Below are 19,817 nucleotides of genomic sequence, written 5' to 3'. Positions count from 1 at the left end.
TGTTGAAGTCCCCGACACTTCCCCAATCAATCCCTACAGAACTTACATAGACACCTTTACCATTAACGGTAAAACATCTTCCGTAGCGCGTCCTTTAAAAATGCAGAACACGTCGTCACAGCACCTTACACGAATCATTTTCTATCATTTATTGCCAAGCAGAACAAAGAATAAACAAAAACAGCTAACTCAACCACCGCGACAATATCAGATCAACGATAAACACAGCATTCACATGTTCACGGTGCATGTATAGTCGGTCCGAGCGGCAACAGAGGCTGAAGCAGCGGGCGGCGGTGCGGCCGCCGACTGCCGACAGGACAGTCGACACGGGGCGACAGACCGACGCCCGGTTCAGGCGAGTGTTCAGGTGTGGTACTTGAGCAACGTGCGCTTGGAGGCCGGACCCGTCCACGTGGCTAACCGCTACACGCATCTGCTCACTAGGGTAGGTGGTCAGCGCGCAGGCTGACCGCAGAGAACCAGACCTGAGTCTGAACGACAACATTTGGCACCAACCGGTAACAACAGTTCACACGCAGGCTAGCCCTCTGTTGTGACATCACTGCAGCTAAAACGCTGCGGGATGGACATGGCTTTACAATGACAAACTGGCACGATTCCGCTCAGAATGACCAAGTTACTTGGAATTGATCATGGAACAGCATTTCTCTGCTTAACTACCGCACAATAGGAGATAAAAATTTTTGATGCCGAAAACAATAAACAAGTTTGGCTAATTGCATTACTTCTGAACTCCTCGTAAACACGTGATTCTCTTTGAATTTACATCTTGTGAAGAATGAAATGTCACAAAGCACACTATGCTGTGATAGCCTATGCTATTGATATTGACAGATAGGCTAGTAACTAGTCAGTAGTTGCATGAGATAGTGTTTTGTCTCAACCCGTGCCCGTCAAGGCTGATGAATTTCCACCCACTTTGGGTGCGGTTGTCAACGTTCCTAATTTCTCTCGCACTCAACTCATAGACGATCTACGAAAAAGCCGCCTCCGGTAAGGACAAAATCCAAACAATTAAAATACCACCAAAGTTTTATAACGTAATAAGTCCAAAAAGCAACTGACTTACTTATGGCAAACCTATGTCAAATTTCGTAATTTGCGATTTAATATTTAAAACGGCATTTTATCAGGCATTGATGTAGACCCTATAGCCTAAAAGAGCTAAATACCGAAAAGAAATTGAAATTGCTTATGCACTTTTCCGTTAGCTCTAATTCCATCAGATATGGAGATTTGGAGATTTCTGTCAAATATTTAGGTAGATCGATGTTGAAAGAAGATCGAAGATCGGTATGAGACAGAATTAAAGCAAAACGTCTTTCGACAAGTTGCTATACGTTGCCTTGGCACATTTTTGGACCAAATAACGGGACGAAGCAATTGGAACTATGTACATATCAAGAAAATTGTCAACACTGAAAATTCTACTTTTGAGGTTTGATCATCGGCCATGCGTGTCAAGAATCACAAGAGCTAAACATTCGAACAAATCCTTCAATCGGCGAAACACCTTAACGCACATTTTACAAAGGAATGTGTCCAATCATAAAATTTTGAAAGGGGCAACTGAGCTAATTGAAACTAATTGTTTGAAATAAAACTAAATATCTATTGACTATTAATGCTTAGGTTACTTACATAAAAACTCAATTTAGAACTAAGAGTGACATTTTCATCTAAATAACAATGCGTGACGTTTGTTTTACTCGCAACAGGCGCACATGGCAATAGCTTTTCCATGCCAACTCATCCAATTTAGAACTTTAAACGGATAAACCTTGGATAAGCCCCGTTTTTAAAAAGACACAGCTTTTCACAAACGTTAGCAAACAAAAAGTCCAACCTTTCCGTTCAGACGAACGCTTTACCAGCTGCGCCCGCGCAGATAGGGAGTAGTTCGATACAGCTGTAGGAACAGGAGGATGGGACTCATCTCGGTACAAACATCATATCAGCCGCTCCGAGACACGCAGAGACGCGGTGATCGCATGCGCGCACTTCACACCACTGACCGCCGTTAGCCAGCGCGAGCAGCGTCAGCACGGAGTGAACAGCCACTCGACTGCGCTACGTCCGCCGTCAGTGGCTGTTTGAACGGACACAGACACAGACGTCGGCGTGCGCTCCGCTGCTCCTAGCCTCTACGACCCACGGGGCGCATCCCGCCGGCACCCAACGCCCGCCCGCAAAACAATGCGATACAAAACGGAGTGACAGGGCACGGCACGGAACGCCACAGCGGCACGGCACGGCACGGAACAGCACGTGTCCGTGACGTTTGCTGGCTGCCGTGCCACGGCGCTCACCGTCCGTGCATCAGCATCATTGAGCAGTTCCTCCTAATAGCTCTACAACCGTCTAATTCCGACATAGACTCAGGTAACCCAGGCGCCACAAGTGCCATATGAGAACCATGCTGCAAGAGACTGGCAGGGTTTACTGTTAAAGAATTTGTGTGCTGCTCGATTGGTATAACTGTATGAGTGCCTTTACAGTCATTGATCGGTCATTGATCAATGCCCGAAAAGCACACAATTTTCCGATAAACGTAGCCGTTTCTTAGCAAAACGGCAAGAAAACAAGTGGGCTTACTTACATAGATTCGGTATTAAATGCTCTCACGTAACAACCAGACGGGGAACCTCTCATGCATACGCCACGACTCATCACCATCTGCAGGTGTAAGCACAATTCGGGCTTCATGGGATCATCCAGCTCTGTCTTTTGTCTAGCCCGCTTCCCATCCGATGCTGCACTCTGAACCACGGAGTTTTGACACAGTCAGATTCCAGCACCAGCCATTGGGCGTCCTCTGTACGTTTTGCCATAGGACAGCGGACTCAAACACCAGCCCCTGTGCGTCCCCCTGTCCCGTCTTACCGCAGGACAGCCGAGTTTGCGCCCCCGTGTCCGTTGTAGGCCTCTCTCGACACTATCGACCTCTGCTAGTGCGGCGCCGCCGGCCGCGTCCCCTGTCGGCAGTGACGGGACCGGCCTCGGTCGGCAGGCCCTACCGGCCCTGGTACGTCTTTATGATGGTTTCCTGGTCGACGTACTCGAAGATGTACGGCGCGTCCATGAGGATGCCAATCGTGCCGGCCGTGGTCACCACGAAGAAGAGGTACAACTGTAACCGGTCGATCACCATGGCCACGTACTTCCAATCTTCGCGAATCTGAAACAGGGAGACATCGTGATGGTTCGTAAGCCAGCCTTATCCATAACGTCAATCGGTCATCCAACGCTACCTACTTTTGTATTCAGCTCTAAGCTTCCGATAAATAGCAGCCGCTAAGGTACGACTAAGAATAATGAAGTCAATGAATATCGTCGGCAAAAGCTCCACCCTGACACTGAAATAAAAATGAAGCCAAATCGATTCGGTGGCTTTTCTCGAGCGCTCGTCATTATGCATAGTCCGACCGCCCATAATAGACGACCCACAGCCATGCTGCGAATTGCTCATCGAGCCAATCCAGTTGTCAAGGCCCCCAGTCACACTGAATTCAAAATGAGTTATCGACAGCAGAAATGAACCCTTTGAACTTTGTCATGTTTAGTTTTCAGCTCGGGTCCTGGTCCCTACAGCTAATCGATGCCCATGCGACATGACTATCAATATTGTAAAACTATGGACCCCTGGGCGCCTCTCTTTCTTCCCTCTTCAGCCTTGCCTTTCCAGACATCTCCTTCTCTCTGTCCCTCTCCCTCTCCCTCTCCCTCTCCCTCTCCCTCTCCCTCTCCCTCTCTCTCTCCTTCTGCGTCTCCCTCTCCCTCTCCCTCACCCTCTTCCTCCATTCTACCCCTTCTCACCTGTATATACTCGTTCTCATTTCTGAGGTGCTCGGCTATGAACTCGACGGCCTCGGTGGCCTTGTAAGCCTCAGCGGTGAGCAGCACCGAGTCGGAGGCGTCGCTCTCGGCGCGGTGCAGCTGCGCCGTCGGCGTCGGCGCCGGCTCGTGGCTGGCCGCGCAGTTAGGGTGGTGCAGGTCCGACAGCTCCATCGAGTCCATCTTGGGCGGCACAAACTCGGTGGAGAGACAGGGTCCGGCGAACGAGGGCGCCGGTCCGCCGCCGGGCCGACCGCTCACCCCGCTCGGACCCTCCATCATCCAGCGCAGGCGCGTCTTCTTGGGCCGCTTCATGAACAGGAAGATGGGCATGTAGCGCAGGAAGACGACGCGCACCCAGTTGGGCATGTGGTGGGTGCGCGGCCCGCGGAAGTTCCAGTTGATGATGACCACCGTCACCAGGATGGACACCGTGTTCATGACGAAGGTGAAGAGCAGGTACTTGGCGATCAGTGGCAGCACCAGCGACGTCGGCGGCAGGATCTTGGAGACGAGCAGCAGGAACACCACCAGCGAGAGCAGGATGCTGATTCCCAGCGTCACCTTCTCGCCGGCCTCTGCAGGCAGATAGAACACCAGCACGCACAGGAACGAGATGAGCACCGTCGGCAGGATCAAGTTCACCGTGTAGAACAGCGTCTTGCGCCGGATCGTGATCCAGAAGGTGATGTCCGTCTCCTTGGGCGACGTCTGGTTCTCGTAGTTGAGGTAGGCGGGCACCTCGACGATGTCCCAGGTGCCCGACTTCCAGTAGTCGGAGAGGTCGACGAACTCTTTGCGGTCGTAGAGCTCCAGGGACACCTGGTCGCCGTTGAAAGTCCAGCTGCCGAACTTCATCACACACGTCTGCTGGTCGAACGGGAAGTACGTGACGTCGATCGTGCACGAGCTCTGAAAACGAACGGGCCAGGCGTTAGTCGCCAGCTTCCCAGAAGGACACCAAGGTGTGACCTCGGGTGTAAATTTTACAATCATTCGGCGCGTGTTCGTCGCTGAGTAGCTCGGTCCAGGAAACAGCTGCCTCCCGTAGCTTTCCCAATGCATGGGTGGGTCTCACAATGTCGGGGGATAGGGGTGTTGGGACATAAGACGTGCTCCCCACTTACTTTTTTAATTAATTCATTTGTTGCCTTGTTACGTGGTTATTAATTGTCGCGATCGTCTTAACCCTCGCCCGTAAACGGCGATCTGCCACCTTCGCCCATGCAGGGGGGGGGGGTTGGTGCGACCCCCCCCCCTTGGCGTTTGAAAACGGAGCGTCGTAGAGCTTAGCGGAAAAGACCAACGGATTGCTCTCGCCGAGATCTCGCGATTGGTGGTATATTTTTTGGTCCTAGGTCAACATTTGACCTACTTTTGACCGGTCAAAGGTCAAATTTTCGGAAAAATAGACTTTTTTCAACTTTCCGCGGCGATTGCGGCAAAACGGTGGGAGATATCGACTTGAAACCTTCACTATCGTGTTCCTTGATCAATTCTCTATCGTTTGGTATGTATTTCGTTTCCCTAGCTCTAAAAATGGCGCGTTGGGAGCGCCGGAAGTCGGCAAGGTCACAGTCGGCGGCAGAAATTCGAAAAATCAAAATTTAAATTTTTGAAATCTGATTGTATTTTTGGATTTCGGAGGTCCATTTGCTCCCTATAGAAGCTAATATTGCTGCATATTCCCATTGAGGTGACAAGAATTAGCAAAATAGTGGTTCGGGCGCTTTTCAAAAATAGTACCGGACGCTGTTCTCTTGTGACGTCATAGCTCCGTGACCTGACCTGACCCGGTCAAGTTTCTTATACCATACGATAGCCAATACTTGCCCCAACATGCATGGGAAGTTTCATCACGATCCATCAACCGATGTCCGTACCACCGGCAGGAAACCTCGGGCGTTGGCACTCAGCTTGTGAAAATCCGGCCGGAGGCTGTTCCCTTTGTGACGTCATAACTCCGTGACCTGACATGACCCGGTCAAATTTTTTTATCAAAAGATGCGCAAGGTTTGCCCCATAAGGTACCCAAAATTTGGCGGCGCTGCGCGCCGCCATTTTTGCACTATTTCCGAAAAACCTCAGGGGGGGGGGGTTGCACCAACCCCCCCCCTACATGGGCGAGGGTTAAAATAAAACGTACTAATTTTGAGAGATTGAGTACAATGCATGCTTTCCGGTAAAAAAAAAACTGAATAAGATGAAAGCCATTTCCTTATTTTTACAGGAGCTGCAACAACTGCGGAAATGATGGACATTCTCACTGCATTCTTATCTCACGCTGGACGATTTTTGAATATTCGGAATGGTGTGGATAACTTCCCTGGAACATTCCGTGACACGATCGAATTTGTGCTTTAGTTAGGCACACTGCGATATTTTTAGAGCTTCCTTAGAAACTTGATTCCAGGCTATTTAATATGTTAACCCTCGCCCGTAAACGGCGATCTGCCACCTTCGCCCATGCAGGGGGGGGGGGGGTTGGTGCGACCCCCCCCTTGGCGTTTGAAAACGGAGCGTCGTAGAGCTTAGCGGAAAAGACCAACGGATTGCTCTCGCCGAGATCTCGCGATTGGTGGTATATTTTTTGGTCCTAGGTCAACATTTGACCTACTTTTGACCGGTCAAAGGTCAAATTTTCGGAAAAATAGACTTTTTTCAACTTTCCACGGCGATTGCGGCAAAACGGTGGGAGATATCGACTTGAAACCTTCACTATCGTGTTCCTTGATCAATTCTCTATCGTTTGGTATGTATTTCGTTTCCCTAGCTCTAAAAATGGCGCGTTGGGAGCGCCGGAAGTCGGCAAGGTCACAGTCGGCGGCAGAAATTCGAAAAATCAAAATTTAAATTTTTGAAATCTGATTGTATTTTTGGATTTCGGAGGTCCATTTGCTCCCTATAGAAGCTAATATTGCTGCATATTCCCATTGAGGTGACAAGAATTAGCAAAATAGTGGTTCGGGCGCTTTTCAAAAATAGTACCGGACGCTGTTCCTCTTGTGACGTCATAGCTCCGTGACCTGACCTGACCCGGTCAAGTTTCTTATACCATATGATAGCCAATACTTGCCCCAACATGCATGGGAAGTTTCATCACGATCCATCAACCGATGTCCGTACCACCGGCAGGAAACCTCGGGCGTTGGCACTCAGTTTGTGAAAATCCGGCCGGAGGCTGTTCCCTTTGTGACGTCATAACTCCGTGACCTGACATGACCCGGTCAATTTTTTTTTATCAAAAGATGCGCAAGGTTTGCCCCATTAGGTACCCAAAATTTGGCGGCGCTGCGCGCCGCCGTTTTTGCACTATTTCCGAAAAGCCTCAGGGGGGGGTTGCACCAACCCCCCCTACATGGGCGAGGGTTAAGGCCTAGTTTTATTATAAATGAGCACAATGATGGTTAGCCTGTTCGAGTCTTATTCTATATAGTTGCACTAGAGGCTGATATTATATGTTGAGCGTTAGTAAGAAACTAAATCATATCAGCGCGGTGAGATCATTTATGCTGCTGTTGCAGCCAGTAAGAAAAATGAAAAGCGGCTTATCGCAGCTTTTTTAGTACACTTATCAGGAAGAAACACAGCTCCCACGGCATGTTCACAATTAGCCAGGCTCACAGTCATTGTGTCAACTGTTTTCCTAGCTGCTACTCAATGAGACTGCGCCGCAGTCGCTGTTGCCTTCCACTACTCTGTCGGCATGGCGCGCCTACTCGTATTTCCTTTGGCATCCTATAAAGCTGAAAACGGCGTCTGGGAAACGTCGATAAAGCGCGGCCTAAGAGAATTACTGTTACGGAGCAGCAGCTGGCCGTGAGCCGGCTTAATTTTCGACCATCAATAAATTGGTAACACTGTCTGGCTTTCATCAGAGATTTATTGACAGCAATACCATTCGGAATAATTTTATTTGGCCCGAGCTCTCAGCCTTCTGCTATTGACAGCGATATTTTCCGGCTTTGTTCCAGCTTTATCGGCTCGGAGAAGGGTCAGGCGATTCTGCGGGGCTCCGAATGGGCTGAGTCGGGGCCAGGCTGCGGCTGAATCCATCGATGCCTGGTACCGTCCCTCAAAGAGGACTAGGTACTGCGTCCTAGTCTCTGACCATTGAAGGCTGAGTAATGCTGCTCTCTGAGCGCACCAATCTTCTGTAGCAGTGCAATTTGCTTCGCCCTTTTCTAGTTCAAAGAAAAAGACGTCAGCTTAGAAAAGATTTGGACTTCCACAGACCCTGCGTTGTATAGCTGTAAGCTACATGTCACTTTCTAAGTTTAAACAGCAAAGAAGCTCGGAGCAATTGATTTAAGCTGTTGTGCTTTACTATATCACGATTGTTTTAGGAGAGCGAGATATACCGCGCGGTTGCTCTGAACGCATGTTCCGGTAGCAGCACCCGAACAGGTCTGCCACAGGTCACATGCTCGTACTGCAGCCTGCAGCATATCGACCGGAGGACCGCGGGGAACATTCTGTTTTCCAGGCAGCTCGACCTTTTGAAAATGAATACGGCGCGGCAGCTATGGGTGACCATGACCTTAAGAATTGAAGTTCAAGAACACTTTACCTTTTCATTTACATGCCTACCTATATGTAAGTCTCTCTTCGCTAAACAACATTATGCAGACCTAAACCCAAATATATAGCCTATTAGAATATCGATTAAGCTAGGTAGGATCTCACTGGTAGTGTTTGTTCGTCATCAGATGAAGTGAGAATAATTGCTAGTCTTGAAACAATCGATATATGGGCGTCGTCATATTGATGCTCGAGAATTCAGTTTTATGTTGGAACGCACTGAAAAGCACCACAATAGCTACAGGCAAAATAACCGCTAATCGCCGTTTATCCTCAGCAAATTTAGTGCAAATAATCTGCTTAGCTGCGGACCAGTCTGACGTCACATTGATCACACTGGGACAGATTGGCCCCGGCGTCGCCCGCACCGATCAGCGTGGGAACGCAGTGCCGGCGAGCAGGGCCGGCGCGCCCCGCCCATCGCTCATCGTACAAAGGCAGGAGCGTGTGATTAATTACGGCTGCCACCGGGCCAGAGCACGCCTTTGTCTCACACCACCCATCTGTTATGATAACTCAGTGAGCTCAGAACGAGGATGAACAAGCACCATTCATAAGGGCTGCATATGCCTGTGATTTGCCGCGCCGAACAACGCGGTTGGTGTAGGCGTGTAGCTAAGTCAGTCTTAAAGTTAGAATGAATTCGACAAGCGAAATCGTTATGATAAAATAAGCCTGGTTATTTGCAAATAATTTGTGCTGAGACATGTCCACTGTCCAAGGGCTAGGGATATATAAAATGACTATTAGCTATTACATGCATTCGATGAGCTTATACAGTTGTAGTTGGCTCTACGTCTATCCATGGGATACGGCGTTCGACCCAGGGGGGGTCGAAGTCTAGTTCATACTAGACTGGCAACCCCACGGCTGACGTCACGATCCCCAGCGTGACGTCACAGCCCCAGGGCATTGACCCCTTGAAGCTTGCAATATTTGATGGTGCTTACAGACAAACTGAACAAAGCTTGTAGGTACGTAACAAAAGAGTCATGCTTCTACGCTCGATGTGTTTATTGTGTTTTTAGCAGATAAAACAGACAAAAATTGTTCAAAGGCAGAAACAGCGAGGTGTACGCCAGTCGCCACGCATCGATCTCATCGCATATGGTGCCCCAAGAGGCGCAGCATTGCACCCGTGACCCCTCTTTATGTCCCTAAGGTCATTTCAGGTCAAGAAGGGTCTCCAGCAGTTTTTTGTTTTACCGTAACCTTTGACAGAGATATGATTCTTGATTAAACAGTAACAAAATAAAGTTAAGGTCTGCGGAGTCGGAGTCGGAGTCGATCGGCGTCGACAGTTTTGCCCGGATTCAGTCTTAATCGACATGTCATTGCTCAAATTCGTGGTCTTCGTCTGTTTGCGGAAAAATATTACGTTCGGTGAACTTTCCAAGACCGATGTTTAAGCTGAGTTCCTGTTCATCTTCCTGTTTTGGACGAGCTTTTGAGTGTGAAAAGCAAAAGGGGGTGGCTGCACCCGAAACTGCTTTTATTCACAGTCATGTTATTTATAACCACAGTTCTGACCGGGGTCGGAGTCGGAGTCGATTTTGGAAACCAGAGCCGGAGTCAGTCGGAGTCACCGAAAATCAATCGACTCCGCAGACCTGGCAGGGTTGCGGAGTCGAAGTCGGAAATAGAGTCGGCTGGAGTCGATAGGTAATGTATGCCCGCAGTCGGAGTCGAAGTTGGACTTTGGAAGCCGGAGTCGGAGTCGGAGTCAGAGTCACCGAAAATCCATCGACTGCGCAGCCCTGGACTTATAACGGTACCGAAATGAGCTGCTGTTGGAACATGTCAAGTGTGTTCACACGATTTTCAGGCACCAGAATCTGCATCTTAGATCATGAAATGGTCATTTCATGGCTTCTGGTTTCTAGTCAACATCTGGTAGCCAGCGGTTCCTTAAAGTTCCCAGGCATTCTCTGGTTCTCTGGCGCCTCAGGTCTCTTGATTTCTCAACCTGTCGGCTGTCTCAACCGTTCACGGTTTTCTGAAAGCTTCTGAGTGGCGGCTCCTCCACCAGCTATAAGCTGGTTGTTTCGTGGTTCTTGACTTATAGCTAAACTTCTGATTCTCAGACAATTTATGATCGATCACACTTAGATCACAAGGATGCTTCTACCGGGATAAAAACAGATATCTCTGTGTAGCATTCACTTTACCACCAGGGACTGGCGACTTGCATTCTGTATAACATAATAAGTCTTTATTCTTATTTCTTTCTTTACGCGCTGAAATTAACCACCAGTGTCTGGAACCATGATATGATAAAGTAAAAATATTATGCCAAAGCCAGATAAATTAGATGAGCCCCGAAATACAGGAAAATATCCAAAGAGCTTGTTTTACCCTATTTCATAACAACAAAAACTATCTGCAAATACGAGATAGCGTCCTTAGCAACCGCCCATAGCAACGTGTTTGTCTGAACCACGCATCTGGAAAATTAAGTAGATACTGGATATGTCGACTAGAGTTTGGTCAAAACTACACTGAATTTGATTTCGAAATGGCTTTTTGTGAATCAAATGTAAAGTGACTTATTATTTCCTTTCAAATTTTCATACTATTAGAAAACATGCTTGTTTGCTCTATATTTGTAAAGAAACAACTGCAAGGACGAAATATCACGACAAATTCTAGTACCTTGTTGGTAGGAAACTTCGTCCAACCTTATGTTTTAGGGCCTTGGTTCGACCGGTAAGGTTATCAACGTTTTTGCTAATTGACGAACTAACTGAAACTAAGTTCTCACAGCTAGAAAACTTTTCAATATAAGGAGAAACCAACGTGTTTCATTCTGAAACGTCTCACATTTCAGAGAAGTGCAAATCACTCGTCACCTAAATCGGGTGCTATTGAAGTCTTTCTTGGAGTGATCAAAGAATTCCGTGTTCACAAATGCGTCGAGTTCTGTGAATTATGCATACATAAATCCAAGAAATTCGCTACGACGCATGGTGATATAAATAATAAAGTCGCCAATGCTGCACAGGAATCCTATACAATAGATGTGGCATGTAAGATTGATGGGGGAAATTAATCATGCAGCAGTAAAAGTAGAGGCAATAAAACACATGGGGATACTGCGGCAGACACTGGAAAAATTCTAAAGCGGACACAGTCTAACTAATCGCTTATCACACCAAAGTGTTTAAATAATGTGACATGACTCGTATTGGCCATGTTATAACACCATCAGCCATGGTTCATGGCACTGATTGCTGGATAGGGAGCCACTGGCGCCTGCCGTATCGATTTTATGCTTACGAATGTCGGCAGTCATGCCACCCGCGAGCTGTGCGGTCACTGTTATTGTCAGCTGGATTTGCCACTCGGCCGGCCAGCTGGCCTGTGGCGCAGTGAACACAAGTTGCCGTTGTCTGAAAAGGAGCGAAGTATATCGCCTCTTCGACTCGTTAGCGTGTTGTGACAGTTCGGCTGAAGTAGGTATCGCTCATCGTAGCCAGGCAGTCGAATTAAGAACTGATTATGATTTTGTGCTAAGAGTCTCACTACCTTATGAGTGTGGCGAATAGCACTGATCGATGTTAGCCAACTAATTTATCCAGCGGACGATGGTCCTCGGTAGCAATCGACCGAACGCCTGAGCGCAGTTATCGCCAGTGATCGGACTCGGACAATTCTGCCCGAGTCTCATCTTGGCATACGCACAGGGCAGCGCCGCCCCACTTGGCTGTCACTTCTGACCAGCCATCCACATCCCTATTCATCAATGCGTCGCTTACGTTCATACGGGGCCATAAATGACTATATATAGAGCAAGGTAATGCTCCCAGATATGCCACAATCATGTTATTTATGACAATATCCTTCGCAATGGCATCAGTTTTTCTACTTTGGAAGTACTTTTTCTGCAGTTATTTCTCCACTAGAAGGAAATAGAATTACTGATATGGTCCTCGTGTTATTAGGGTGTGCGGTCGGAATTGAATCTCCATAATCGCCATGAGCCCCACTTTATGGGCAATTCCCCGCTCCTGGATAACGGATAGTCCATGGTAACAGCAGTTAGCTCAGCACATACCGGCAATATGCGCTGCTCATTCGCCCGCTCACTTACTGAACCACTCACTCGCTAGTCGCTCACACTCTCGCTCACATATTACTATATTTCTGAACGCATGTTTGAGTGAGTGATTTATATATGTTGAGTTCATAGGGCATGGCAGAGTGATTATACTATCAGGACAATAATTAATAAGGTGCAGAAACGTTAAGGTGAAATAACCTTGCTCTAAGTATGTATTTATATACACTGTGGCTCTAAGTAGCCGCTACAGAACGATAGAGATGAGATTTACACAAAAGAGGTCGATGCATATAGATCTCCTTCCATTACTTAAAAAATTGACCTGATAACTATGAAGATATATATAATGCAATATTTATGCTCACATTGCTTGTTGATAGGTCGTGACTTACAAATAAGAGTCGAAAGAAAATTAATTTCTTATAATCCTCCGACAAACGTGCAAATCTGACGCGGATAGATAGCATCAATTAGCACGCAAAAACAGCAGTAATTTGAGTTGTATTGGACGAGGGAGAGACCTCCAAGATTTATTGAAGTTCAAAGAACAAGATGTGGCTGGTGGATTGCATTCAGTGCTGCCGCTGACGGCCAATGAAAAGTCCAGTGTTCAATTTAGCGATACCGCCTGTGTAAACACGCCGCGCAAACAAACACATTCCACAGTTTGTAAGTCAATTTAAACAGCAAGCCCAAATGCTCTTAAGTTCAGAAGCTCGCTGGTTACGTACGACCGTCCAGCAAAAGAGTGGTTGGCCAGCCTATGTGTTTTTGGAATAATAACTTCGAATAACACACTCAAGTACAATGACGTAGAAATGAGAATAGGTTTTGTGCGGACACTTCGGAAAAGCTAAACAGCCCTTAGACTTATTCAGCAATACAGATCGAGAATTGTGATGCTGGCAACCAACAAGTTAATACCTGGAGGGCGCACATGCAGTTACTTACATATGTTTGCCTTTGGTTAGGAATTTGTACAGGTAACCCTGGATGTTTTTATGAACTGTGTCTATCCATCTGTGTCTGTTTGTCGGTGTGTTTGTGCGTATGTGTGTGTCTGTGTGTCTGTGATTGCCGGCTGATTCTGCGCGGGGCGTCTGCTGATCGCCGCCGCCCCCCCCCCCCCCCGTTAATTGGGACCATGTGCTGCCGGCCCGAGTGGTCGGCGCCGACTATTAATGGTGTCTGGGCCGCGGCCGGCCGACAACGGCCCGCCGCCGGCGGCCGGAGCCGGCGCCGCGGCACTGGAGCGCACGGCGCGGCGCGGCGCGGCACGGCCGGCCCGCTGCCAGATCAATAGCTCCTCCTCTCTCCGAGCCGGCCACCGCCGGCGACGACCGTATCCATGACAACGACGCTCTCGGTCTCGGCCCGCGTCCGGAGAAAGCCCGCTGCCATTGATAGAGAGTGCTCCGGCGCTGCCACAGGCCGACCTCCGCCTGCGGCCGCGGCCGTCCAGGCTGCCGCCGCACCCCATCCCTGTCCCCCGCGGCCCGCGCCGCCGGCCCGTGCGCGGCCCCTGTCCGGACAGGGTCAATTCGATGGGCAAACGCCGCCGAATCCTAAGCCTCTCAGACTGTGGACACAGCCGAGCGGAATCATTGGAATGCTTCAGGGCGACATCAGCCACTGTTATGTAACAGACGAGAATGGCACCTGAGGGACGCTGTATCTCCAATGTGCGCCAGCAATTTGTCTTCACCGCTGCCCCCAGGACGTAATCGAAAAAGTTTTCCGATTAAAAACATCTTTGGCCAGCTTATCTGGCATTTGATTAAGTGCGCCGATAAATGTTTTCTAAATTGATGCACAGTCTGATGTGGTATCCATGTGGTATACATGTCAGTATCCATTATCCATGGTAGAGTAAGTACACAGCCGGATGTGTGTTGTTTTGTTCTAGGATGCAACCACCAATTGTCAGAAATTTTGAGAAAAAGATAGGAGGGAAGCTTTTCATTTGGACGTAATGTGAATTGGTTAAGGATTGCGCTAACACGATAAGCAGCAGTGATGTGTGAAAAATATGAAATATCAACAACTTGAATCGTTAACATCTTTCTAATGGTAAAAAATATTCAAGACATCATATTAACTAATGCTATTGTGCGCTGTTTGTTAACATTTGGGCGTCTTTTGTCAACATTTAGCATGTCATTAGGACACCTTTGGCTAAAGCAGATTTGCATAAATGCCCGATTATGTAAATGAAGGTAATTCAGCGACTGCTACTGGTAACAGAAGTAGAGGAATTCAGAGCTATATTCGATGACTTCCATAGACGTTTTAACAAACCAGATCATCATCAAAACTCAACTTGGCAATATCCTCAAGACTTCAAGTCTATTTCAGAAACAACGATTAATTGGTAACTGGTGCATATAAAAAATAATAATCACATGAAGATTTTCATCTACGCAGCAGACGCTAGAATTCTAAGACATTTTCTTTGGATCCACTAGACTGATTTAAGAGCGACTTTGAATATCACATATTCAAAGCAGCAAAGACGTCGTCGCTTCCTAGCTATCGTATAGGTGACAGTACGGGGAAGGCCACCCAGTCCAGTGACCGCTTCTGCTTAAACATTTTACAGGGCCTCGATGTAACATTCAGCATAGAATCCTCACGAAAGCACTTTTAGTCAAAGGGTTCACTTTTCAGTGCCTTCCGATTGAGGTCGACGACGTGCCCGGCGTACCGGGGTGGCTGAGGAAGGGGCGGGGTGGGGTCAGGGCTCCAACGGCACCGGCGTGGGACGACGGCGCTCGTCGGAGCCGTGACACCGCCCCGACGGATCGGCACGGCGGCCGACAGACGTGACCGGCCTGCTCACCCGACCCCTCCCCTCCCCTCGTCGTCAAACCGCCACCGACGAGCCCCGGCCGGCCGGCCGCGCGGGGCGCCTTACAGCAGCGCCGGTGCCCGGCGGTACAGCCTACTATCGCAGGCGTCCGGCCCGGCGGCGCAGCCTACCAGTGCAGTTACGGCAGCGCCGCACACAGCCGCTATTTGAGTTCGGAAGTGGCCAAAATGCGATAACTCGTTAACCAGTTGACATTTTGCCACGGAATTTTTATTGTATGTGAAGTCAACCGTAAGGTCACATATGGGAACGTATGAGCATCCATGCTGATACATCATTGCCGTAAGAAATATTTTTGCTTGTAATCCGCGGATGACGGATATATCCCATAACGTGGGTGACTCGGGAGGGGTTTCTGCATAGCTTCCCTGCTGTCTTGGAAACTACTCGTTCAATACTAAAAGTTCAAACGGCTTCTGATAGGAATAGCTGACAAACGAAACCTAACTTTGTCACAAAAGGTCATGGAAAGGTCATGGGTCACAAAAGGTCATGGAAAAGGTCATGGAAGGAAATGTATACATTTTTAAGGTCATGCGACACATCTTTGATGGTCCATTTCGGCAAAAGCATCTAAAAATGATGTCATCTGGGTCGTCCGATTCGAAACTATTTCCATTCGACAAATGAAGGTCAGGTCACGGCGAGGTCAAAAAGGTCAAATTTTGAAATTGAATATTCTCAACAAAAAAATATGTGCATCGGATGCAATTTGAGCTCTGGAACACGATGATGCTATTCGTTTTGGTTTTCGATGTCAAGAACGTACTGAAATTGCCTTTGCAATATCGAAAATTGTGATTAACCGACTACGGTACGTAAAATGCAAAAGCCGATAACATTGCCATTTCTGAAGATATCTGACCGAAACTTTCCAAAAGCAACGCAAATGTTACATACAAAAGCCAATAAGGTTCATTCTGGTCGATGGCTGCTCCCCAAAACTCTGAATGTCATCAACCATATCGGACATTCTTACGATGTTCTGTTGGCTGGATGTCTTTTTGCTTTATTGAATTTGATCAGACTACATTCAGTTAAGACGACGTACATTTCAGGGCCTCGGCTAAGGAATTTTGACTGGTGGGCCACTTGGGCAGCGACATGGACTGACCTTCGTAGCCATAGCCCCCCCCCCCATTTTCGATTTCTCCCCAGATTTCGGCCACTTTATTCTGCAAAAAAAGTCAGGATGGCATTCAAAAAATGTATAACAAGAAACGGGGCTCGACCCCCCCCCCCCGACTCTTCAGAGAGAGAGAGAGGAGAGAGTAGGGACCCACAACCCTCTCAGTGGTGATACTCCCGCGGTGCACATAAAATCGCACAAGCACGGAATATATAGTCTACGACATATCGTAGTACCTACATATCGACATATCGACATGTCGTAGACTATATATTCCGTGGCACAAGTATGCAAACAATATTGACGCATATTATAAAACTTTGGACGATAACTTACGGCCGTGAGTGGATCGCTCGCCGACTAGTCGGAGATTCGGAAGCGGTCGGATGGGATCGGGCGTTGTTGGGTGGATCGGCAGGAATTATGAACAGCACGAGTGTAACTTTATATATAAAATGGGTTGTAGCAGGAACCCCAAAAGGGGGTTGTAGCAGCAACCCCAACATCTCTGAAAATGATCATTAAGCCTATTGGTGTCGCATGGAAAATAATTGACTCAAAAGCCCAACCGCACTGCGCAACCCTGGTATTTTCTTTAAAAAAAATAAGTTATGTACACGTTCACTTCTGGTGAACAGTGTCCCAAACTTCAGATTTCTCTTGGGTGTCTGAGTGGAAAATTCGAGCCACCCAAAATGCGAGAGTGGATTAGTGTAAAATTATCCATTCTTATTCTTGAGTGTCATCTTCAGCCCAAATGAGAAATTTTTGGAACGCTGACTGTGGACGGTTCGAAATTCGTCCAACTGGTCAGATGTGTGACTGCAAGCATCATACCGGTCGTGAAGACGCATAATATCGCTTGCAGACTTCAATCGGCTGGAATTCGCCGACACTACCTCTAGTTTGACTCTGGCTTATATCGTGTCTATCGGCGAGCCGTCTGAGATCGCTCGCAGACTTATCCCCGACCGTCTGAACTGGTCTGTTCTTTATTCGTAGTTTTTCTTGTAACCGACTGGTCTGCGGCAGATGCTTATGTGACTGCAACCACTCGATCGATCGGAAAGCTTGCAAGAACTCTCGCAGACCTCGATCGGCTGGAAGCCGCCGACACTATCTGTAACTGACAGAGGCAGACGTCTTTCGCGATTATTGCATAAAATTTAAAGCCTCGGTCACACTTCACCGGATTGGACCAACGGACGAGAAACGGACGAGAACTGTCAGCGTCCGGTGATGTCCGTTTGTTTCCGTTGGACGTCCGTTTGTCATCCGTTAATATCCGTTCCATGTCCGGTGGTGTCCGGTTGATCACACCGGACACCACCGGACATGGAACGGATATGAACGGATGAGAAACGGACGCCCAACGGAAACGAACGGACATCCCCCGGACATCACCGGACGCCGTCCGTTTCTCGTCCATTGGTCCAATCCGGTGAAGTGTGACCGAGGCTTAGTCCACTTAGTCCACTATAGTTCACTTTTTACCCCAAGAGGATATTGCAAACAATAGGTTGATTTTTTCACAAGAATATGTTTCACCGATGGCTACTTTACAGCCTGAAAATGTACGATAAGATCTGCTAATTCAATTTGAAATGTGAAAATGTGGAAACTTAGATTTTTCGGAAAACTACTGGTGGGCCAAATCTTTGAGGCTGGTGGGCCATTTCGGGTCACTGGTGGGCCATTTGGCCCACCAGTTAACATGTTAGCCGAGGCCCTGGTACATTTATTGGTCACCAGAAAGTATATCCACAAGTCAATCGACAATCGACAACCAACAAATGCAATCGACACGAACGTCGAGCACCCGTCAGCACAAGCAACTTCCGGGGGCGATTAGACGGACCGCGCTCCGCTCTCGCAGCTGATTGGTCAGCTGCCGAACCGCACGGACGTCAGCTGCGCGGCCGCCGCCCGGCCGACCTGACCGGGGGTCGGCCGGGCGGCGACCTAGCGTCACTAGAACTGCAATAACTTTTGCCGGCAGTGTGATGCCGACCTAATTTTTTCAGCAAATGAATCACAATTGTACGGTATATGTTATGGACGTTGGCTCGATGTGAAGCACGCTGTGCGTTTTTTTGGTAGGCCTATGTGAATATTGAAATCCTCAAGCCCTTCTGCTTTGTGCAAGTGTGCAACAATTAGCTTACAATAACTGAGTGGGAAGTTTTTTAGATCCACTTTTGTTACCAATGGATTCCGCACATTTTCCTCTTTCAGCTGATATCTTACTTACGCTTTTTCAAGCAAAGAATATGACAGGAGACTCGTCAACATTTACATGAAAATCGCAGCACAAGTTCGGTCTCACGGAGCAAAACAAAACGGTGTACTTTGGGAGCCCACCAATCTGTGCCAGAATGAGTAATATTTTTTCTGGATGATATTTTATACAGTCTGATCAATTTACGACCAGAAAATGTGAGAAAATCACGCCTTAAAATTTGTCGAAAATTAGGGTATTGGCCACTTCTGAACCCAGATAGCGGCTGTGTGCGCCGCCGCCGCCGGAGACGAGCGCCGGTCTCAAGAGTAGCTTTGGAACGCGACGGCGGTGAATCGATTCAGTTGTAACTTCTTGAGAATGCAAACAGAAAGCCTTAAGTTTGAGATTGATCTTTGGTTTGAGCCCGGCTGAAAACTAATGTCACGTTGAATCAGCTTTTTCGATGCTAAGTACGAACTTGTTCCTCTCGTGTCGCTTGAATTCCAAGGCAAGGTTCAAACTTCAAAGCAATGCTTATCCTTTATCCCTGAACATCCTATGGGAATTATGTAGAGTGTATCCTATTATCTCTCTGTTCATGTGTCATTCCCTGAGTGGTTTTCTTCATTCCCCGACCACGTCTCACCTGGTATATGGCCGGCGGGATCCACAGGACGTCGCCGTTCGAGTGCACAAGCACGTTGCACTTGTAGCGTACCTCGTAGTTACCATCAGCACTGCCCAAACAGACATGAGACAGCAGAGCAATTAATACCAAATCATATCGACTATCAGTGCATGATCAATAGATCACTGTATAATGTACAGCATCACCTATGATACGGTACAACATGTGCATAAATCACAATAATTGATATAGTACCAGCCCGGCGTCCAAGCCTAAGGTGACAACTGATTACAATAAAGCTTGGTGACATTGGAACAAAAATGAAAAATTTTTTATGTGGGCGAGGATGGATGACATGATTATATTAATATAACGAGGCTTGAAATGATCTCACGCATGTCAAGTGTTTTTATTTTAGGCAAATAAATATCTAAAACAGTAAAACAAGGAATGCGAAAGCTTGTTTACTGT

General features: G+C 47.8%; 1 protein-coding gene across 1 annotated transcript; it reads right to left on the bottom strand.

The window, feature by feature from the left end:
• Positions 1 to 115: 115 nt before the first annotated feature.
• On the bottom strand, positions 116 to 19,455 carry LOC122375042 (acetylcholine receptor subunit beta-like 1; the record flags this gene model as incomplete). Its single annotated transcript, XM_043354185.1, has 3 exons — positions 116 to 3,202; positions 3,841 to 4,770; positions 19,365 to 19,455. Coding segments are annotated over 3 exons (1,186 nt in total), but the record flags the coding sequence as incomplete, so codon positions are not given.
• Positions 19,456 to 19,817: the final 362 nt, after the last annotated feature.

This window comes from Amphibalanus amphitrite, unplaced genomic scaffold (genome assembly GCF_019059575.1).
Source record: "Amphibalanus amphitrite isolate SeventyFive unplaced genomic scaffold, NRLGWU_Aamphi_draft 001764F_arrow, whole genome shotgun sequence".
NCBI classification, from domain to species: domain Eukaryota; kingdom Metazoa; phylum Arthropoda; class Thecostraca; order Balanomorpha; family Balanidae; genus Amphibalanus; species Amphibalanus amphitrite.
Note: the sequence above shows the minus strand (reverse complement) of the source record. Positions and strands in the feature narration are given on the sequence as shown.